Genomic DNA, 24,597 nt, shown 5'->3' with positions numbered 1-24,597 from the left:
GAAACGAGTATAAATCACTCGCAGCTCTAATTGCTGTAAGTTTACGAAAGAGCTGCTGGCTCGGTTTAATCTGAAGCATTTTCATTCAAATTGTCATCGGAACAAACACCAGGCTTCTTAAATCCCGCTGTAATTAGCTTTCAAGTATCCTATTAAACCTCTTCACCTTTCGGGCTATCCAACTCAAAAAGCTCCCATTTAAAAATATATATGTCTCGCTCTTTTAATTGAGGCTATTAAAGAAATCAAGTTTCTACCCCCACCCCCTCCTCAAATCCTCTTTTCTTCTCTCCTACTCCACCCCACCCCCCATGCACCCCCTTTAGCCCAGTGATCCCCGCTCCGCAGTGATTGACGTCTAGAAAGAAAATGCTTTGTGCGGGGATGATTGTTATTAACTCGTTACCCCTGGCAGGGGGGCGGGGAACCGGCGTGCTCCGGTGAGCACTGGGGACCCGTAGCCCGGAGAGCGCGGCGGCGCGCCGGGCGAGCCCCCGGAGCTCCCTTGGCCGCCTCGCTGCGCTCTAGGGCTGCGCCGCCGTCCGCTCGCCCGCAGCCGCGCGGGCCCAGGCGCCCAGACGGCTGCCTGTGGGGCCCAGCGCGCCGGGGCCTTCATTAGTTCGCCCCGCGTGCGGAGAAGCTGAAGCTCCGGGCTGCACGTGCCGACTCTGAACTTCTGGTCTCTGTTCCTCTCCACTTCCCGGCTCTCACCTCCTCAGTGCCAGGGTCTCATGTCGGAGGAGTGCGGGCGGACTGCAGCCCTGGCGGCCGGGAGGACTCGGAAAGGCGCCGGGGAAGAGGGGCTGGTGAGTGGGTAGGGCCCCGGGAGCTGGCCCTGGAGAGGCGGCCCAGAACGGAGGGCTGCTATCCCAGAGTTCCTTCCCGGGCTCAACTGTGGGCCCTCGAGGAGCCGGTGGAAGGGGAGGGATCTGAGGCGGGCTGGGCTGAGCCGCCAGGCACCCCAGGACTTTGAGGTCAGGGGTCTGCAGCCCCGGCGACTGCGCCGTGGGAGCCTGGACCCCAGGGAGGGCGAGGAGCGGGACATCAGGCACTGGGGGTGGCTTGGGGGAAGGGAGGGGAGGAGGTGAGGGAGCCCCCGCGGGTCTTTGGGATGGGAAGAGGAGGAGGGGTCTAGAACCGCCTGAGACCGCGCCTCGTGGCTTCCTGCAGGTGAGCCCCGAGGGAGTGGGGGACGAGGACTCGTGCTCCTCCTCGGCCCCGCTGTCCCCGTCGTCCTCGCCCCGGTCCATGGCCTCGGGCTCCGTCTGCCCTCCTGGCAAGTGTGTGTGCAGCAGCTGCGGCCTGGAGATCGTGGACAAGTACCTTCTCAAGGTAGGGCGGAGCCGCGAGGCCCAAGGCAAGCGCGGTTCCCCGGGGAGCTCTGGGGAAGGAGAAAAGTTTATTTTCCCCTTCTTTTCCACTCAAGTTCTCGCTCGAGGTTGTAGACTTTCTTAGTACAACCGCCCAGTCAAGAGCAACTCATAAGGTGGGAAAAAGTGGGAGAAGAAATCTTAGAATACCCCCTGTTGTTGCAAAACTGCTTGTGTGTGTGGTCGAGGGGTGCCGATACCCGGGTGAATGAACTGGAGCCAGCCACCTACTTGTAGAGGAACGGAAGTGGGGAAATCCTTATCCTTTCTGGAAACAGGGTCCTGCCTAATTATTTTTACTGAGCCTCGGGTTATAACCCGCAATAACACTCAGGGGTCTGCCTGCTTATGAGGGTTCCAAGTCTGTATATGTTGACCGATTTTCCCTTTTCAGTGTCTCCTTTGGTGAGAACCACTGTGAAGTGCCTTAAAGAGTCTTTTCTAGACAGATATTTTTTATATAGTCTTATGTTTATTTACACTAACCTGATGCTTTTCCAAAATAAAATTCATACTACCATTTAAATAAAAACCATTTTCAATATTTTCCTCCTCTTACTAAGATTTAATACTTCAGGGCCACTCAGTGATTTTTTTTTTTTTTAACGTCATCTCCAGTGCTTAGGAGGGCAATGGAAATTGATGTGAAGTTAGACAAAACAAAAAGAAACAAAAATGCCTAGGATGAAGTGCTTCAAGTGGTGGTTTGAGAGTTGACTGTCTGTCTTAATTTGTTTTACTTCTCTCAAGATATTGTGGGGGAGTTTTGGAGTACAAATTCTGGCAGGCCAGTTATCCATGTCATTGTATGAAGGATCATACTATCAAAAACATCAACTATGATGTTTTAATCCCCTGTGTTTTAATCCTAATATCATGGAATTTCAACTTCAATAGTGTTTTTTAAACCACTGTTTAAAATAATGATCTCTCCTACACTAAATTAGTAGCAAACCACTTTCCATTTTCCCCACCACCACCATCCCCCACCTAGTTTCTCAAAAGAATTCATTATGTAGAATATGAATTCAGAAAGCAAGTTTGTGAGTTTCTTTAAATTTCTGCCTCAGCATACAGAACTGCTTCATCTGGAAAGTTGGAATGATACCCTGTAGATACAACTAAGATAAAGTACCAAAAGGAGTTTTGGTGAAAACTGTTTAAAAAGTAACTAAGTTACTTAATTAGTGGTTGATTCTTAAGGCTGGCAAGTTAGCATGGCTTTCTCTTTAAATCTGCATTCTTAAGATTCCCATTTCAGTGTTTCTAGACCTGAACCTCTTTGAATATTTCAAAACCATCTTTTGAATCAAAACTAGCTTCTTCCTTTCTTGAGCTCTCTTAGTGAATTAGCTTTATCTTTCAGAATATTTCTGAATGGATGTATAATGGACCCACTTCATATTAGAGAGGAAAAAGAAAAAAGCTTGAAGTGACTCTTAACATATCCTCTGACATAGATAATCGTTTCTAGCGTTCGTCTTTTATATGTTAACATATGTTTATATATCAGATATATATTTGTATAAAACAGTCTAAATTATATCAGTTTTTTTTTTTAAGCTTTCCTTTGTAATAGGACTGGTGTGCTCCCAATGAAGTCTTCTACATACAGTCTTAGTTTACTAGTTTACTCTTTAGTATATGTACAAGTATGCATAAGTACATATTAGTAGACGTGCAAGAAAACTGTCTTCATATAGGAAACTAACAAAAGTTTGACACTTTATATAAAAACTCTTGAGTTCTCAACTCCCCCGCCACCACCATTTTGAGTGCATATTCTTCCAGATAAGTTTGAGTTCAGTTCAAGTCACTGGTGAAAAAATAATTGTTAAATAGAATATTTGAGGATGTAACTGTTTAATATAGAAAAACACCATATCATGAGGCAAGTAAAATGGAGTTAGAACAAAAATGTGAGAAGAGTTAGCTGCGTCTGTTGCCCCATGTGATACTTCAGTGCCCTGTCGTTTGAGTGATTTTTTTTTTTTGGATTGATTCTATATATGTATACATACAGAGATTGGATGAATGCTAGCCATCAGGAAAGGCTTATAGTCTCCAGAATTTTTTTCTGTTCACTTTATTTTCCTCTCTGGAAAAGAAAAAGAAGATGAAGCAGGTTTTTGTTTTGTTTTGTTTTTTTAGTAAACTTTGAGGAAAGGTGGCAGACCAGGAATTACATCTGGCTTTAGGGAACTAGAGAATGACCATGACTCTGCCTTGAAGACTGCATCTATCCTGGGTTTAAAAAGAAAAAAAGCCTGGATAAGATCAAAATGCAGAGGCCTTAAACAGTGGAATACTAATGGAAGCCTGTACTTCTCAACTCTAATTTAATTGGACCCATTTGAGGGGGAAAAAAAAAAAAAGAAAATGCATCTCTATATCCATGACAGCAATCACGATTGTTAATTTTTTAAATTTTGGTTTCCTCAGATTTTTTTCCAGTTGTTTTCCATTGCTATTTTCCCTATTTTCTTGTATGGTGAGCATGTTCTTTTATAGAAAAACCAAAACTTAAAATTTCACTAAAATCATCAGTGCTTTGGAAAGAGGCACATAACTAATTAGAAGCCAGTGAAACTTTCTTCTTCAGCTTCACAGTACTTTTTATATTTCATGTCACAGTAAAACATGTTGAACAGTAGTGCTAACATAATAGAATCATTGGACAGGATTGTCTTTATTATGAAATAGTGTAGCAAAAGCTGTTTTTAAAAATTTCCCATTTTTTCCAATTTCCTAATTCCTATATTAGGCATTAGATCCATTTGTACAATGTAACTGCTGTTTTTGCATTATTGCTATTCTTTTAAATGAAATTTAATCAAGCTAAACCAAGTTCTTGTGCCCATTTAACAAGGGCAAACTTTAGGAGCTTGCATGATAGGCAAATTCAGTTCAGTACACATCTTCATTCCTGAAGGCTAAAGGTATGCAGCTTATAGTATGATGGCAACTGTTTAAGGTGAGGGTTTGTATGATTTGTCCACTCATCCGACAGTATTTCATACCCCTATTTACAATGTAAAGTGCTATGATTTATTAATGCATTTTATAAAATAAAATGTCTTACTAAGTATAAATGACAAACAATACTTGTGTGCCTTTTTAGAACCACTTATAATAGATTTATTTTTTCCTTTAATGACCAAATCGTTAAAGTAGGGTTACCAGTGCTTTATGTTTTGGTTATTTAATGTTAGGTGGGAGCCAGGGCTTCTGCCATATCAACATCTAAATCTACCTTAGCAGTGTCTGTTTTGTAAGAGAAATGAATTGCCTGGCTTCTTTACAAGGGTAAGTATTTATCTTACAAAGCTTTTTTCCATTTTCTTTTTCACTGTAACTAGTGAATAGTTTATAATTATTTGGCTGAAAAGTAGATTGAGAAGGTATGTGGCTTGAAATCTTTAGTTACCATGTGTTATGGTGCGAAGAATTTGGTCAAGGAAAAATTATAAAACCAATATGTAGGACTTAAAGTGACCAAAAGTTTCCCTATGTTCATAGATGTTGATTTTAAAAAAAAAATAGAATGGACATTTGATTTTTTTAAAAAAATGCTTGAATTTTTCAAAATTATATTTAAAAAATAAACACAAAGTATAGAATATGCTGTTGTGATTTTTCTGGCTGAAATCTAAAAGAGAGTATATCTAGATGCGTATTTATGTAAATGATACCTCTTAGATGGAAACATTCAATGCATGTGTTAAAATATTAAGGGGCTAGCTTTTAAAATTGCCTGATACAGAAAACCAAGGAAGGATACTCTTAAGTGTGGTGTTAGAATGGCTTCTCATTTGGCCCCTTTTTTCTTCACAGGTGAACGACCTGTGCTGGCATGTCCGGTGTCTCTCCTGCAGCGTCTGCAGGACCTCCTTAGGAAGGCACACCAGCTGTTATATTAAAGACAAAGACATTTTCTGCAAACTTGATTATTTCAGGTACACTGAAACTTCTTTTGTTTTTTTTAGTAAGTAGATACACCAAGAAATTATTTACACAAAGAGAATTTTATAAATAGGCTTTCTTGTCCAGTTTTATTTACTGGACCAGGTTATTATTTATTTATCCACTTTTTCTTATACAACAGATTTCAAAATGAGAATGCTTTATATTTTTGAGGTAAATTGGATTAAAACAAAATTAGCATATTTATATGTTTTAGGAACCCAGTATATAAAAATATCTTTGAATAATTCTTTCTACCTTGGCAAATGAAAGTTTTAGGTATTATAAACAGGGAAGCTTCTTTGCTGGGCAGGAATGTGAAGTATGAAATATAAGGTGACTTATTATAGCAATGCTCTTTGTTCAGGTAGAGTAGTAAGACAAAATGAAGTAATTATAGGGGGAAAAAATCAAAAGTGTTATTGAGCTTTTACCAGTTTATTATAGAATGACCCCCTATAATATACCTATAAAATGCCAGCAGTTTGAAAACTGTGATAAACCATATTATTCAGAAGAATTGACCATTCCGGTATCAGAAATACACCAAGTCTAATTACATAACCTGACTAAAAATTCTGTTTCTTTTGTCTGTTCTTTGATATTTGTGCAATTATATTTGCCTATGGTATTAAATGTAACATTTTCTCTGCCTGGTCTCTTTATAATCATTTAAATGGAAAATTTCCTCAAGGATAGAATTCAATTCTTAATGGATAGCTATCTCAAAATTGAAATCATCCTTAAGCATGACTTTTTAAAATTATCACCATTTTCCTTTATTTGCATTTCCAAAGGAAGAAGAATTTTCATTGTGAAATTGGGAAGTTAATACTACATAATGAAGTTTGTAATACTAATTATGTTGTTTATACTCAATTTCAAAAACTGATTAAGAGTTTAGTGATTGATTTGAATAAAATTGCTAGGCAAGTTAAAGCACTTCACGAAACCTAGAGTCCTTTATTTTATAAAATCATAGGATTTTATAATTACCCAAGTCATATATTTCTCATCAGGTTTGCTTTCTGTTTCCTCAAAAACAGTAGCAATTTGCCTCCTTTTTCACATAGGGTACGCTAATCTTAATTTTTTTTTTTTTTTTTTTGTAATTTAAAGCTGCTTGAAATGTTTGTTTTCAGGGACTTTTTACAAGTCTAGTTCTTCAGGATTTTTTAAATACCTTGTATTTTACTATATTCAAAACTTAATTTTTATGATTCAGATTAACTTAAAAACTAGCAATACCTCTAAAGATATGTTAATGAATAGACACAGACACATATACTTTTCTAGTTTAGTGGGGATATGCCAGGCTATGACTGCAGTTGTGGTAGGAGATATGACAGAGTATCACAAGGACTGAGAGAAAAAGGAAATCTTTACAGCTGGCATTTTGTTAAGATTAACTTGCATTTAATGTCCAGAAATGTGTCTAAAAGTTTTAGGTAATATTTCTCCGCCTCTTGTGGATGGTAATGCAAGAGCTTGTTTACCAAAGGAAGCATTTCTGAATTTTCCTTCCTCACGCACCAGAGTGAACAATTTTTGTTCTAGTCATTCTTTGATAATATCAATTTTAAATGTTTTAACTTTTTAAAAAAGTTTAAAGCATTTCCTAATTGTCTCAGCTTGGCTTTAAGACATCATTATTTATATCTTCAATGGTATCACTTTGTACTTTTAGTTTTTTCAGTTTGGAGGGTGTATGTGTGTTATGTTGAGTCTCTAGATAATTTATAAATGTCCTGATATTTGTTACAAAAGGATATTGAAACTCATATTTCATTTATTTTAAAAGAAAAAATCCTATCCTCCTCTAGAGTAACAATGAGAAGTTTTGTTTTCTAAACAGGTTTGAATTATGATCCCATCTCAAGTCTTGCTGCTGCTTACCATATTGACTTTTAAAAAATAATTGATTCCTGTTTCATTTTCAAAAGATTTAAATACTTGGGTTAATCCAATGAGTAATATAATGTGTTAGTTTAATCCTATGATGAATATCTCACCAAGCATTAACTCTTCACCCTTCCCCGTCCCCCATTTATGTAGAAGGTATGGAACTCGCTGCTCTCGCTGTGGGAGGCATATCCATTCTACTGACTGGGTCCGGAGGGCCAAGGGGAATGTCTATCATTTGGCATGCTTTGCCTGCTTTTCTTGCAAAAGACAACTTTCCACGGGAGAGGAGTTTGCTTTAGTGGAAGAGAAAGTCCTCTGCAGAGTGCATTATGACTGCATGCTGGATAATTTAAAAAGAGAAGTGGAAAATGGTAAATATATACTTAAAATACTTTTGAATCTTTTGGGACAGTGAACACAGGGATAAAAATGATTTTTTTCTCTTAAAGCATTATTTTGTGCAGTGTAATTGTGGTGAAACTCATTAAGCCCTCTACTGTTAGTGATGGTCTCCATCTGTTTATTTATAAGAAAAGCCATTGGGTATGTATTTGCCTTGTGCCATATTCTCAGGAAGCAGCCTTGAGTTTAGGGTTCTGTTTTGCTTTTTGTAACCAGTTGTTTCCTTGTGTTTGCCTTTTAAAGGATGAGCCTTAGATGTGCACTTTCAACTTGGTGCACTTTTGGCTAAATATATAAGCCTACAAATGAAATGTTGTTTCTACATTATGCTTCTAGTATGTTCTAAATCTTACGGGATTTGGCAAACCAGAAGATGTATACAGTTTCATACCAAGCCAAGAGATGCAAGAAACCTATTATTGTATGACTGCCCCCATTTGAGTTACCAACACGTTTGGTGTGTTTTTTAAATGCAGGTAATGGAATTAGTGTTGAAGGCGCCCTCCTTACAGAGCAAGATGTTAATCATCCAAAACCAGCAAAAAGAGCTCGGACCAGCTTTACAGCAGATCAGCTCCAGGTAGACATGACAATGAATTTGAGTTTTTGAAGTCCTTTTCCACCAAAAAGAAAAAGAAAAAACCCCAATAAACAAAAAACACCAAAACTAACAAAAGCCAAACAAAAAGCAATGTCTATTCTGTCTTAAAACATTTTTATTTTTTCAAAAAGGTTAGTCTGTGCTTTTTGTGCAAATTGACTTGTTGAGTGTATGAAAACATTGCCCTATTCCAAATATCCTATTGCAATATTCCAAGAGTTGTGGTATGATGTGAGCTTATGCAAGTTTGTCTCCCTGACGTCTGTTAACATTAACATCAAGGTGCAAACAAAATGTTGCTCTGTCTTGACTTCCTGAAAAAAATTACTTTAACCTAGGTATTTATGTTACTACATGTAATTTTAATAGAAGACAGAACATTTTGGGACACTTAACAGAAAGAGACATTCAGTATGTGGGTCTGTGGGACTCTGATGTGTTCATCTTTTTAACAAACTGCATTGAGTCTTTTAATAGACAAGATTGTAGATTTTCCGAGTAGGAAGGAATTGAAAATGCCTTACCATAAATGGAAATCTACTGATTGACTGCAATCAAGTAGACCTTTCCTTGTTTTTAAAGGGGGTAGAGGGAGTAATTCTATAATTTGATGCTAAAGTTTGATTATGTTCCCTGAAAATGGAAGGATTATTTTCAACTTAGTTGCCCTAAATATAATTATCATAACTTCTATTTTTATAGTCAGGAAAATAATGAAATAATTACTCTTTGCTTTATATTTAAGTCTGTACACACAGTGATTTATTTCTGGCATTTTTTTTTCAGATAAATCATTTTCTAAAAGATTAGTGTGACTGAAGTATTTGCTTTATGTTAAGGTGAGGTAACATTTATTGAGCACCTACCATGTAAGTATGGCTAGGTGCTTTACACATAGTATCCATCTTAGCTCAGACTTTAGAGGATATTTATACAATGTTAATAAATGAATGAAGGTAATTTTTTGAAAAATCACTGATAGTATTCTAATACTTGTCAGTATGTAAGATGAATGCAGTATGAGAGAATATTTGTTTTGACAATGATTAAGAAAGAAGCCTTGATATGAAAGAAATATCCCAAAGGACCTTAATGTCACTGAAAAGCAATCTAGCTTTAAAATCTAGATCCATCCTTTAAAAAAATTCCAGAAAATTATTTTTGATTCCTTAATTCAGGCATCGCCTACATAGTAAGTAGAAAATGGAAGGTAAGGCAGCTGAAAGAAATATCTGTTTGAAGCTTGTTTTTCTGGGTGCTTCATTTGGTTATCATGAAAATCACGTAAAGCCCCAGGTTAGGGGATACGTGTACCTGTGGGAGACCTGGTAGCAAAACACCCAGTAGCTAAAATATAATCTCTAATATAAATATGTTCTGTGTATAAAGTGGGCTGTTTCCATGAAAGACTGGCCATAATTTTAATAGTCATAAGACCGATAACTTTAATTTGATATAAAAATTTATTAGTAAAAGGGTAACTGAAAATTTGAAGCAACTCTTAGGTAGATATGTACAATCTCATCTGGAAAATATAGATACTAATTAAATAGAAAGGGAATAATATTTGTGGAGGTCTTTGTTTACCAAGTCTTTGCCAGATAATTTCCTGTACGTTATCTTCTTTCATCTCTTACAATTCATCCAAGAACTGCAGGGACTCCCCCAAGGCAGACAACCATGGGAATGGCAGAGAAGAGATTTGGACCCTACTTTCCAAACTTCTGGTCTTTTAATTTTCCTTAGCCTCCCAGGAGACCATGAGTAGAACTGTGCTTTACTAAGACTCCATTTAACGGCTGTGGCAGCTAAAACAAGAGTGAGATTCTGAATCTTGAAGATGGCTTTATAGTTTTAAATTGCAAATGTGCATAAAAACTACTTAAGCCATGCATTATTATATGAAAATGTGATCTGAATCATGAGTTTTTAAAAATTTATACCAGAATCATAGGTTTTAAAAATGAAGGCAGAAATTATATTCTTTCTAAGCATGTTCTCATTTATTCAGTGTTTATTAGCATCTACCTATGCCAGGAATAACTGAAACAATGAGGCATACTCTTGTCCTCAAGTGTTCTTTGTTGCTTAGGTATCTAGGATAAATTGCATCATTATACTTTACCAGAGTTTTAATAAATCAGGCCATGTACCTCATTGTTAAATTGTCCTACTTTTCAGAAAGCTAATTATTTAAGTAGTGCTTGAATTTAGCAAAATAATAAAATATAGGTGATCAGTAAGTCAAGACTATTCATACAGTACCTTGCTTGGACTTAGAAGAGTTAAAGTATGAGGAACAAACAAACTTCCCAAATTCTTTAGAAAATTATGAGAAGAAAAAAATAGTTTAACACTTACAAAATAGACTATTCTGTGTTGGCAAAAATATTTCAAATATTGTCTCATTTGTATAAATTGTATTTTAAAAGTTCCTGCCAATATTATGGTTTGCTTATTGTAGTTGGAAGTACTTGCTCAATGATTATTAATGTTAAACATGCCAGGGTTAGCACCTACTTTAATCTACTTTCAGATTAAGTTGGTCAGCTGCTACTATGCAGACTCTTGACATTTTTGGTAGACTTTCTGGCTTTAAAATGATGTGTCTACAGAGGCTAGATCCTTGACCATTTTAAATAGCTCAGAAGAGGAATAGGGTAGATTTTTGGCATCAATAGTAACTGGAAAGCAATGAAACCAAGTCGAAATTAAAAGGATTCTTTTGTGAGACTAAACACTGATGAATACATCTTACTTTTCCGTTAGCATATTCCAGTTGTAAACCATCAGTGTTGATTTAAGTTTTCCTTTATTCCTTAATGAGAAATTGCTTTAGTAAATGTAATTTGGTTCCATTATTAAACTTGTGAATTTGAAATGCATTTGTGAAGAGCATATGTTTTTTGTTTTATAAATTATCTATAATGACATTACAAATAAATAGCTGTTCAGCTTTTCTCCTTGAAAAAATTAAAAAAACAAAGACATTAATTTGTTCATTCTTTTTTTCTCTTTTGGATGTTACATGCTCAACTACATATAAACACAACTATTTGCACATGAAGATATTAAAGTAACACATTTGGAGTAGGAGAGGAAGAATGAAGCAAACTGGGCGTGATAATAAACTTTTAGGCTGTTTCTGCCCATTTTTAAAAGCAAAAGTACAAGTGCTAGTTTACAGCAAGTATGTGGACAAGTATATTGGACTGGAAGCCAGGAGTGCCTTATTCTGGAAGAGTCTCTATCAGTGAGAACTTAACTGAAAAAATACATAATTTTTAAACCTCATAAGGTTTCTCAGAACAACATTGATCTTTTTCTCCACACTATCTTCGGATTTTCTGCACATTGTGGAGGTTCATTCAGTTAATCTTGCATTATCTCCAGATATAATGGATAAGACATTCCCTTTGCCCTCCAGAAACTCACTTTCTGCTATGAAGAGCTCGACTTGCTAGCAAATTAGCTAACTACCTGGTGACAAATGCAGTGGCAGAAGATGGTATTATTTGAGGAACATAGTAAAGAATGCAGTTAATCTTGACTGTTGGAAATGATGTCAGGGTCAGCAGGACTTTAGGTTAGGTAGATTACCCCCATCCCATGCCCAGGACATGCACAATCATTTGGATGCTAGGCTCCACTCTCTCATTCTTATAATACTTTCTTTATATTTTATACTTCCCTCTATTGACTTTTAATAGTAATAAAATTCAAATATCTTGCTTGATTCCCATTACTTCCTTTTCTGAAGGAATCTAAAGCCCTTTGCTTGTGCTTTTATTCTGGAGCTCCTCTTCCTCCTCCTCCTTCACTCCATGCATCTCACTTTAAGTTGTATTGTTGGCATGCATATATCTTTCTCCCAGGAAGCTGAGGCCAGGTTCCAATCCAAAGGTTCACAACAGAATCACCTGGGAGCTTTTCGATCTATGAATGTTTAGATCTCAGGAAATTCTTATGCAATAGACTGATGAGTATCTCTCTTTTAAGGTCCCAGATGTTCCTTTGCATAGAACAAGTGTCGAAACAAGGAATGATGGAGTAATTGCAATTAAGTGGAGTGCAATCTGTTGCACTGTCTACTATTTTCATACTAATAAAAATTGATGTAGGGGCCTTGAACCTGTTTAGTTGAATAGAGGTCAAAGATATGATTTTTATATTTTTAAAAATTGCTTAATGCTAGTAATTTTTAACAAAATGGAAAAAATAGTAAATAGACTTTTATGCATTTTTTGTGGGTTGTAAGAATGGAAGAAAAGGTGAGCTTATTTTTAACAGCATAGTTGAGAAACAAGTTTTTTATGTTGAAATTTATTTTTTTAAAGATTTGAGCATAGCAACTTGTGCATAATTTTATATAATATGCATTCTTTTTATTGATATACACTTCTCTGTATTGATTTTCAAGTAGTAAAATACAAGTACTCCATTTTCTTGTGCATGCCTTATCTCTCCTGTCATCAAAGTTCAGAAGATTGAGCTTCTTATTTTTAGCTATTTACTATTTACTACCTACATTTTTTAAAAAAACAGGTTATGCAAGCACAGTTTGCTCAGGACAACAACCCAGATGCACAGACTCTCCAGAAACTGGCAGAAAGGACAGGCTTGAGCAGACGTGTGATACAGGTGACTATTTTAAAGGTTAATCAAGAGATACTAAAAGTTCTATTCTAGGTTTTTATAAGTGTACATTGTGGGTGTGTGCATAGAAATGTCAAAGCATTAGCTTCTCATTTTAGATCTCTTCACATTCTAAATCAGTTTTTTAAAAAGCCTGATAATTAATTAGCCTGCATGATCCAGGCTACCATTTGTTAGACAGCTCTTTGCAGAAGTTACTTCATTCATTGCTCAGAGCAAGCCTAAGATCCTAAGGCTAAAAAGACAACTACGGTTTGAAGCTAGATCTGTTTCTGAAGCCAGAATTGTTTCTACTTTTCTATGATTGTGTATGTGGATGTGTGTGTGTACAGGGGGTGGGCAATGTTGATGACCTTTATTAAAGATCCAGGTAGAAGGAATGATGTAAACAAAAGTAGGGAAGGATAAGTTAGAGCAAATTTGTTGGAAGATAAAATTTATGTTTGCAAATTGTGGGAAATAGAGTTGTTTGAGCTGAATTTGAAGAGGCCTGTGAATATCAAGTTTGCTTGTGAGTAGGAGAAAACCATGATATGTATTTTTAGGAAGAAAGGACTGGTGACAGTACATAGGGAGACTTAGAGTTGGGAGAGGCTACATGGAGATTGACAGATTAGGTGTGATGCCCAGCAAAATAATGATTTTTCAAAAAGAGACAGCTGGTGGCCTCAAATTCATTCTGAAACATTTTATCGACTGAAGACTAATGGCAGGCACTGGATGCAAGAGAGACAAGGAAAACGACCTGGACGCAATAATGGTGAAGCAGAGAGACATCAAAGATGACTTATATTTGAAGTCAAAGTATCCATGGAAATGGTATTACTGACAGGACTATTAAAATAGGTTAAATTAAAACAGGTTTTAAATTAAAACCTATTAAAACAGGTTTTTTAAAATGTGGGTTCGGAAGTTGGGAGGGAGATGAATTCCTTTTCCAGCTCTGATTATCAGGCAATGATGGTGGCAGTTGAGCATGTAAACCGGTATTTTAAAGGATGAAACACCATTTCCATGGATACACTTCCCTGGTGGCTCAGAAAGTAAAGAATCCACCTACAGTGCAGGAGACCTGGGTTTGATGCCTGAGTTGGGAAGATCCCCTGGAGAAGGGAATGGCTACCCACTCCAGTATTCTGGCCTGGAGAATTCCATGGACAGAGCCTGGCAGCCTACAGTCCATGGGATCACAAAGAGTTGGACACAACTGAGCAACCTTTACAAAGGATGAACAAGACTCATGAAACTAGCTCCTTTATAGAGACACTGTGGACAGTAAAAACTGAAGAATGAACTTTATGGAGCAAGCTGTTTGAACTAGACCATCACAGCCAGAACCAAGGAATGAGTCTAGTGTATGAAGCATCATGGAAGCCCAAGGACTGAGGTAGATTCAAGATGGAGGTGGTCAACTGTATCAGGATCTTATATTTCCCTTCGATTAGGGAAATGGAAAACAATTTTAAATAATATTTAAGGTTAAAAAGGTATAGCAGAGTAATGATGCAAGTGACTGTAAGATGACTTTCAGTGGGGAAAAACAGTTAAGTCTAACACTGAATTATAATGTTTTATTTCTTAAATTTGCTGGTGGGTAAACAGGTGTTTATTCAGTTTATTTCTATTAGGCCTGAAGTATTTCATAATTAAAAGATCATTTATTCCAAGAAGTCAGTGGGAGAGACCTGATGATACCTCAGCTTCTCTGAAGACCTAGATTTGCAGTGGATTTGGTTAAGTTCAGTGTAATGAGGCTGTCTGAGGCGGCAAGTCCCATAACCTCAGTACTTTCAGATGTCCAGGGTATTGTGTTTGTCTCAGAGTGCCAGATTCTAGAAAGGGGCTAACAAGGAACCAGTGTGAAAAGAGTGCTCCCTTAGAGGAAGATTAAGGTCAAGAAAGTCTGGAAATCATGTGCTGTTATTAACAGCAACAGGGATTTTTATCTGGAGAAAAGATCCAGAGATGGTAAGGGAAGGAAGAGTATAAACAGGTGTCTTTAAATGGTTATGAAAGGCGGCAGGATCATGTCTCTGTGAGGGAATGTAGAAGAAAAACAGATTTCACTCACAGTGAAGAATTTTCTCAGTATGCAAGTCTACAAAATTGGCATTGGCTACCACTGAGCACTACTGGTAAAGAAACTGCCTGCCAGTGCAGGAGACATGGGTTCAATCCCTGGGTCAGGAAGATCCTCTAAAGGAGGCTTGGCAACCCACTTCAGTATTCTTGCCTGGAGAATCCTATGGACAGAGGAGCCTGGCGGGTTACAGTCCATGGAGTCACATAGAGTCGGGCATGACTAAGCAACTAGCACACACCATTGAGGTGGTGAGTTTCCTTTACGTGGAAGTGAAACTTCCTTTGTTGAGGTAGTTCCAACTCAGTGGTCTGAGGGGGTCCTCATAATCTAAAGACTATACATTCAGTGACAGTGATTGCTGTAGCTAAGTCAGATTCATGGTTATTATGTTTTAGATTACTTTGAAGTTGGAAGCAAAGGAAAATGGAAGATTTTCTGAGAGCTTTCTTTATTATTTGAAGAAGTAAGAACCCCAGACAGACATCTCTCTTATAATTTCCAGGTATTTAGGTCACCAGTATTATGAGAAAGTTAACTACATTCCAAGCCCTAGAACCTGGAGAGTATATTGTTGGGTGGTGGCTTTTAATATGTAAGAGTTAAATATTTTAATAAGATGGCAAAGGAGTACTAACAACTCAAATATATAGTCCTTTACAGTATTTTTGAAGGATTAATTACTGTGAACTCAAATAGTGGTCAGAACCTCTTTGCCCAGCTACTTCTTAGCATTGAGCACACATTAGAAATGGTAAAGAAAAGAGATTTACTAGGCCTCAATTCTTATATGCAAACTAGGTTACCCAAATATTAGGTGGAAATACTGGTCCTATACAGGATATTATTACAGATCTCACCTTTACTAGCTAAAGTCTACATGAAAGTGAAAATTATTAGTCGCTCAGTTTTGTGTGACTCTCTGCGACCCGTGGACTGTAGCCCACCTGGTTCTTCTGTCCATGGAGTTCTCCAGGCAAGAATACTGTAGTGGGTAGCTATTTCCTTCTCCAGGGGATCTTCCCAATCCAGGTAACAAACCTGGATCTCCTGCATTGCAGGCAGATTCTTTACCATCTGAGCCTCCAGGGAAGCCCTGAAAGTCTGCATAGTGAGACATTGTAACAGAGCAGATCATCACTGAGCTGAAATCACAGAACAAGGATGGGTGATTTTACTTTTAACAGTCTACATCCAGATAAAATCACTGCTCACATATCCTTTCACAAAGTTGAATTATGAGTTGTATATCTTACAGAAACATGATAAAACATTCCTGTTTCTCCCAGTGTGCTTGGAGTTCTCTTTCTATATTAAAATACACATCCTTTGTATTGCTATATAATTTATTTAGTTTATTTTGAATTTTTTTACATCATAAAAATGCTACAATGAAGAACATTGTGTATATACTTTGTGCATTTATTCAGTGGTGTATATAGGATAAATTTCTAGAAGTGAGATTATTGAGTCAAAAGATAAAAACATTATAAGAGGCTTTGACTGATAGTACAAAATTCACCTTGGATAAAGTTCATAATCAATTTATTCTCCCAGAACCTACATATGAAATTTCTCTTTCCTCAAAGTAGATAAATCCTAAAAACTATCATTCTTTTACATCCTTTCCAATTGCCAGTAAGAAAATATCATTGTTTTTATTTATCTTTCTTTTATTATCAATAAACCTTAATATGTTTACTTATATTGTGATTAAAAATGTATTTTTTAGCTGATTTTTATATTGGGTTATTTCTTTTCTCTTTATCCTATTGATTTTTATTATTTATCATGTTAAACTTTCATAGTTCATCAATTGCCTTTTCATTTATTTTTACTACATAGAAATTTTACATTGTTTTATATTCAGATCTCTTCATATATTTTTTCTGATAGCTTTGGTCTTTTTCTTGCTTCACCTAGAGAAGTATATCGACATTGGCTTTTGTTTCAATAAACATTTTCCCAATTATTTATATCTAAACCCTTATTTATTTGTAATGGACTTTTGGTTACATGTTGTAAAGTTGAGATTTTTCTTTTTTTCCCCCCAAATGATTAGGTAGCTTTCTCTAATCCATTCTGTGCCAGCTCTAATTTCTCAGTCATTTAAAATTACATCTTTTTCATACATTAAATTCTTTTATTTGGCCTTTTGGGTTTTCTAAGAGATTGATATAATGCACTAGTCTTTTCTTTTACAGAATGTCTATGTGGCCTGCTTTCAGCTTATGTATTTTACAATTTACAGCTTAGATTTTTAAAAGTATCTTACTTAGAAGAAATTTTAACTCTGTTAGAGGTTTGCAAAGCAAGAGGAAATTTTAAGTCAGTAAGGAGAATCAAGGAGAAGGCAACGGCACCCCACTCCAGTACTCTTGCCTGGAAAATCCCATGGACGGAGGAGCCTGGTAGGCTGTAGTCCATGGGGTCGTTAGGTGTCGGACATGACTGAGCAACTTCACTTTCACTTTTCACTTTCATGCATTGGAGAAGGAAATGGCAACCCATTCCAGTGTTCTTGCCTGGAGAATCCCAGGGACGGGGGAGCCTGATGGGCTGCCATCTCTGGGGTCTCACAGAGTCGGACACGACTGAAGCGACTTAGCAGCAGCAGCAAGGAGAATCAAAAGGACTTGTATTTCGTTCCTCAAGCTAGATAGCCCTCATGTCAGAAGTTTTCTGATGCCTAAAATCTTCAGCTTTATTTAAATGTGCAGGTTACATGATACTTTGTGTTTTCAAAACTCTTTGCTTAATTACCTGTTGATTTTTTTCTAGGGGGTATCTGAATCACATTAAGGTAGTTATTCTACTGTTAACATCAGGCTATCTTCATATTTATTTCCAAAGTCTGAAATTCTTTAAAAAAATAACTGAGTATTTTCCACCTAATATATAATTTATTGGAGACATAAGACACCTTGAAGAAACTCTGGGAATTGTAGTGCCGTGTGTTTTAGGTTAATGTAGTCCTCTGGGGTGCCTGTCTTCTGGGCAGTGTCAGGGGAAAAGGCAGGTGGCAGCTGTCCCTGGTTAAAAGTTGGAGAATGTGTGAGTGTGTCTTCTTGGCTGGCTGGGTGACGGCAGTGGCACCTGTTGTTCAGGAGCCTGTAAAGGGAGCTGTGACTGAAGACTCTGGATGAAATCTCTGTACAGATACCCGAGTCTCACTGCTGCCCCGGAACATGGGTGATAAGGCTGTAACTACATCATTTTCCTTGATACATGCCTACGCTTATTCCTGAGATACTCCTTAGATGCTACCCCTCAGCCACCTGCTCAGACCCATTTTCCTTTGGTTTTAACCCCTTGAGTTTATACCTCTGTTTATGAGTCCCAAGGATAACAAGGTATGCCTTTTGAAGTCAGGCCAACTTTTTAATAAATCATTTTTATTCAGCCCTCTGTTCTGCATTGTTCAGCCCTGATTCCCTTGAGTCATCAACTAACAGCCTGCCAGTCCTGGGCAGAGACTTATGCCCCTGGCCTTCTCCCTTGATCCCCAAATGTTCTTATCCTAATTTCCTTATAAAGTTTTAATCCCTCCACTTCTCTGTCTTCTTATGACAGAGTTGTTTGGAGTGATAGCAAATAAATGCTGTAATATTTCAATAGAGGAACACTCTGTAGGCAGGTTATATCTAAGTGCAAGAAGTTCACATGAGGGTAGCTTAGTTACTGGAAGCATTCTGGGTGGTCTAGACTTGTTTACCCTGACCTGCATGTAAAATTCTGCTTAACCCAGAACTTCCTTTATTTCTGTGATGGAGTGGACAACAAAGTGGTTAGCTCTTTACATTTGGTGAACTGTTTCACCAGTGGATATGTTTGCATTTTATTCTACTTAAATATTGCCAGTTGTTTCTTACTGTAAACCTGACTTCAACATGCTTCTTAGAGAATAGCCTATGTATTTACTAAGAGAAATTGAACTCAGCAGGTTACCAAGAGACTGGAATAACTGAATCAAGAGGTTTGTAGAAAGCTTTAAGTTCTCAGTGGGGATTTTAATCATTTGAAAATGGATTTCAAATAAGTCCAGCAGGTGTCTGAGAATACAGTGAGTAGTGTATTTTTAAAAAATTTCTGATGAAAGGGTTTTTTCCATTTTTCTTTTTGTCCCAAATGTCAGTAGGAGAATCAAGGAAACTTTTCTGAAATTTTGAATCCCCTCCCCCATTTTTATTTTGGAAGATGCTGGCTTATTATAAAACCAGTTTTAAATTAAATCATCAGATAATTATTATTTGAGCAAAGAAAATGACTGTTGATAACTGCAAAATTATTTCTCTTGTGTCTACAGAACTCTGTTTTAAAGAAAGCTTCTTTAGATTTATGCTGTGCTTATATGGTAGAGTTGCATCCTTTGTAGTATTGAACTGGTATTGTACTCAGCTGCTATGTGACATAGCTACTGTTGCTCTTCTCCTCTCTCAGGTATGGTTTCAGAACTGTAGAGCACGCCACAAGAAACATGTCAGTCCTAATCACTCCTCCTCTGCCCCAGTCACAGCAGTGCCACCCTCCAGACTGTCTCCACCCATGTTAGAAGAAATGGCTTATTCTGCATATGTGCCCCAAGATGGGACGATGTTAACTGCACTGCATAGTTATATGGATGGTAGGTATCCTAACATTTAACAGCTGCCTTTCAAACAATCACTCATACCTTCTCATATTATATTGTTAATAGGATTCACATTTTGAAATATTACCTCAGTAGTAGCTGAAAAATACTGTGGGAGAGGGATGCAGTAGGGAGAAGAACTATCCAACCTTCTTCTGTGACAACCTTTTAAGGGGCATGCAAAGCACTCACTTTACAGCTAAAATACAGATATTCATAATGACTCATAGATAGTGCTTGATTTTTACTTAGAAAAAACATTCGTTTTGTTTTGACCTGATAAATATTTGAATAATTTATTTTCGTATGGTCAGAGACAGTAGTCACCCTCAGATTTTTAGATTGAGGTTTACTTAATTTTGTTAAAGAAACTTTTTTATTGAAGTAAAATGTACATGTAGAAAAGTACACACATAAGTATTCAACTTGATGAATTAATAAAATCAACATATCCGTGTAAATACTACCCAGAGGCAGTAGTAGGATGTAATTAGCACCTCAGAAGCTTCTCCTATGTCCCCTCCCACTCATTATCCTCTTCCTCCAAAGTAACATTGCCTGGACTTCCAAAATCGTGTCCTGGTTTTGCCTGTTGTTGAGCTTTATATAAATCAAACCTTGCAGAATGTATTCTGTGTCTCACTGCTTTCAACTGTAATGTTTGTGAGATTCCTTTGTATTGTTGCAAGAATCAGTGATTTGTTTCATTGTTATACAAAATTCCACTGTAGGATACCATTATCCACTTAGGGTTGGTAGGCATTCATTTTATTTCCGGTTTGGGCTTTTATGTATATGATGCTATGGGCCTCATTATACACGCCTTTGGGTGCAGATTAATTCACAGTTTTATTTAGTACATATATGCTAAGAGTAGCATATAGGGTCCTGACTACACATATGTTCAATCTTAGTTGATTCTGCCAAAAAGTTTCTGATACTGCTTGAACCAATATACACTCTGACCACCAGCACATGAGAGTTCAAGGTGCTCTACATCCTCTCCAGCACTTGATGTGGTGTGACCTCTTAATTTAGCCAGCTTAGTGGTTGTATAGTGCCATCTCATTATTTTCATTTGCTTTTCCCTCATCACTGATGAGCCTGAGTATTTTTTCTTTGGGCATTTGTATATTTGTTTTTTTTTTAATTTTTGTGAAGTACCTGTTCATGTCTTTTGCTTATTGGTCTGTTGGCTTGTCTGTTTTGTTTTTCCTTGATTTGTGCTAATTTTGGCTGTGTATTGCATATAGATCAGTTTTTTCATAATTATATGTATTACTCTCTTAAGGGTATGTTTTATAGAGCACAAGTTCCTAATTTTAATGTAGTTCATCAGTTTTATTCCTTCATGAGGAATGCTTTTTTTATGAGCTGTTCAAGAAATTGTTCCTACTCAAAGATAATGAAGATATTCCTATCAGTTCAGTTCAGCCGCTCAGTCGTGTCTGACTCTTAGCGACCTCATGGACTGCAGCACTCCAGGCCTCCCTGTCCATCACCAACTCCCAAAGCTTGCTCAAACTCATGTCCATTGAGTCAGTGATACCATCCAACCATCTCATCCTCTGTCATCCCCTTCTCCTGCCTTCAGTCTTTCCCAGCATCGGGTCTTTTCCAATGACTCAGTTCTTTACATCAGGTAGCCAAAGTATTGGAGCTTCAATGTCAGTCCTTCTAATGAATATTCAGTACTGATTTACTTTAGGATTGACTGGTTTGATCTCCTTGCTATCCAAGGGACTCTCAAAAGTCTTCTCTAACACCACAGTTTGAAAGCATCAATTCTTTGGTTCTCAGCTTTCTCTTTGGTCCAATTCTCACATACATACATGACCACTGGAAAAACCATAACTTTGACCAAATGGACCTTTGTCATATATTCCTCCTATGGTATCTTCTACAAACTTCACTAACCATGTTTTACCTTGACATTTAGATTTACAGTCCATCTAGAATTGAATTTTCTATGTAGTGTAAAATAAGGACAAAGTCTTTGTTTATGAAAGTACCAATTTCCCAGCTGATTTTCTGTGCTACATTTGTCATAAACCAAGTGTCTATATAGTTTATATGTCAACTTCTGTACCCTTAGAAGAGCCTAGAGGGCTACTGTCCATGGGGTCACAAAGAGTTGGGTGTGACTGAAGGGACTTAGTACATACTATTCTGTTTTACTGGTCCATTTCTGTATCCATACCTAATTGTTTTACTAATGCTGGATATATAATTCTTGATATCCAGTAATACATGTTATCCTATTTTATTGTTTAAGTTTGTATTGCCTCTTCTTGACCCTTTCTGTTCCCATAATTTTTTCCAACAAAAAAAGAGAAAATAGTTGAGATTTTCATGTCATCTATTAAATCAGTTTGTAGGAAACCACCATCTTAATAATATTGTCTTCCAAACCATGATCTTAGTCTATCTTTCTGTTTATTTAGGTCACCTTCAAATGCTCTCTTATATTCTGGAGTTTTCTGTTTAGGAACCTTGCACATCTTTTGTTAGGTTTTTTTAATAGGTTTTTGTTTTGATGCAGTTAATTGTAAATGGTTTTTCCTTTATATGTGGAAATCTGGGTTTACAGCTATTTTCTTTCAGCACTTTGACATATGAATAAAATAGTTTCTTCCATTGTTTCTGTTATTTAGAATATAGTTAATTGACTTGATACCACTTACTGTTGAAGTCAGCTATGGGTCTTATTCTTGTTTCTTTAAAAGTGAATGTCCTTTTCCCCCAGCTTTTCTCTTTGTGCTTGGTTTTAAGTTTTGTAGAATGTGCCTATGCTTCTTGAATATGAAAGTTTGATGTATTTGCTTATACAAACTTTCTGTATCTTCAAATATTATTTCTGCTATTACTGAAAAAGCCCATATTTTCTAGCCTTTTGATCTTCCATGTTCTGGACTAGATATTTTCTTCTGACCTGTATTCCAGTTCACTAATTCTCTCTCTGTATATGCTGTAAAACTCACTTGCTGAGGTCTTAATTTCAGTTATTGTTTTCAGTTTTTAGAATTTCCATTTCATTCTTTTATATAGTTTTTATTTCTATACCAGAATTATCTCTGTTATCACTTTATTCCCTAATACAATTGTTATATTATAGTTATTTTAAAGTTCATACCTGACAACTCCAATATCTGGATATTTTCGCAATCTATTCTATTGTTTTTCCCTCTTTGTTTTTAGTCATGTCGTATTTGCCTTGTTACTTTTTTATTGCACTTCAGATGTGAGGTATGAAAACTAGAAATAATTTGAAGCTCTGAATGGGATATTTTCCACCAGAGAGAATTTAGTTTTGCCATTGGCAGGGAGTTAGGTCAGGGGAAGACCCACTTAATCCAATCAGACATCAGTTCTCACAAAGGCTGGCATGTTTCTGGGTCACCACTTCTTGGCAGTAGCCTTTTGGGATAACCCCAAAACTTGTGTTTTGTTTTGTGTGTATTGTTTTTAATGAGGGCTTCTCTTCAGTGTTACCTGGTCCTTCGTATTTGTTCCCCACCACCCAAAGTCTAACTCCTGAAAACTCTGCTAAACTTCTCAGCCTCCTAGGCACTCATTTTCTTTTAAAATTGTCTTTACACTTGTGGAGGAAAAGTAGCCTCATTTTATTTCCTTCCTTCTCTAGGACTTGGCTTTGTGAACTCTCACTGCCTTGGTATCTTTCAGATGCCTTCAAACAGCTTTTCAAAAATTTTGTCCGGCTTTCTTAGTTGCTCTTAGAAGGACGTTTAGTTTGAAGCAGCATAGTCTTTGCTGAGAGTGAAAAGTTCATTTTAAGGTTTGGTTAAAGTAAAAATCAGAGCCTGTATCATTGTTGCCATTTACCTACGCTAGGATTAAAATTGTGTGTGTTCACATGAGTGACTGTTGTGTTGCCTGAGTCAAATGTGTTTTCATGTATGCTTAGGAAAGAGGCAGTTAAACATCCATAAACGGGAATTTGGGGCAGGAGTCACCCTATAGAGGAAACTTCATATGAAATTTGGCAATTTCTCTGTAGACGAAGGTGGTATGTTTCTGGCTGCAGGGTAAAGTGCAGTGAATGGGGTATGGATGGAGGACTTTAAAGTGGCAAAAGCTTGGGTCCCAAAATAAAGATTTTGGAGTAAACCATTCCTGGATTCTCGTAATATTATACTCACTATGCTGAATAAGTTAATGCTTCTGCTGAGGTCAGTGGAATAGCTTGGTGCCCTCAGCTATAATCAGTAGTGAGAGGACTTTGCCTTGGATTGTTTTTTGTTTGTTTTTAAGTCAGTTTTATTTACCGTACAAAACTGATCCACAAATTTCTTTCTATTTTGTAGCTCATTCACCAACAACTCTTGGACTCCAGCCCTTGTTACCCCATTCAATTACACAACTGCCAATAAGTCATACCTAATTCCTTTTTTCAGGGATAGAAATGATTAAGGATATAAACTTGTCATTTGTTATGTATAAAATACCATTGAAAATATATTAATGTTAATTTTTTATTTAACACCCAAAGCATTTCCAACATCACTTTGCTGCCCAGGTATGTATCTCTAGTTGGCCTGCAAGACACTTTTATAGATTCTTCATTTTTTGTAAAACTTATGTTTACAAGAAGAAAATAAATCAAAACTTTTTTTTTGTATTGTATGAAAATAGTTCACTCAAGTGTGTATCTGTTAATTTATTTGTCATCAAAAGAGCACTTTGCCTAAAAGAAAGGACTGACAAGTGTGCAAAATGTTTACAATCCTTTGTGAAATTGTAGTTTATCATTAGTTTGTATCTGTAAGTTATTGTTATAAATATTACCTGTATTTTTTGTTATATACAACTTTATACTTTGAAGCTTGTATCTGTGAATTTGCAATTGAAATTTATTTTGCCAATGTTTTCTGAATGAACTGAATAAAGCTTCTGTTGTAGCATGCCATGCAAACACATTATTGTGTTTGTGGTTGATGAACTATGGCTGTAAATAACACTATAGTTTAAT

The 24,597-nt window shown here is 36.8% G+C and overlaps 1 protein-coding gene across 1 annotated transcript; it reads left to right on the top strand.

Moving 5' to 3' along the window:
* Window positions 1-680: 680 nt before the first annotated feature.
* Window positions 681-24,597, top strand: LHX8 (LIM homeobox 8). Its single transcript, XM_005893463.3, has 8 exons — window positions 681-806; window positions 1,171-1,332; window positions 5,205-5,326; window positions 7,389-7,609; window positions 8,117-8,220; window positions 12,787-12,882; window positions 19,418-19,601; window positions 23,933-24,597. The coding sequence occupies exons 1-8, from the start codon at window positions 732-734 to the stop codon at window positions 24,007-24,009; spliced, it is 1,041 nt and encodes a 346-aa protein (XP_005893525.2). The 5' UTR covers window positions 681-731; the 3' UTR covers window positions 24,010-24,597.

The sequence above is a fragment of the Bos mutus genome, chromosome 3, assembly GCF_027580195.1.
Source record: "Bos mutus isolate GX-2022 chromosome 3, NWIPB_WYAK_1.1, whole genome shotgun sequence".
Classification (NCBI taxonomy): domain Eukaryota; kingdom Metazoa; phylum Chordata; class Mammalia; order Artiodactyla; family Bovidae; genus Bos; species Bos mutus.
Note: the sequence above shows the minus strand (reverse complement) of the source record. Positions and strands in the feature narration are given on the sequence as shown.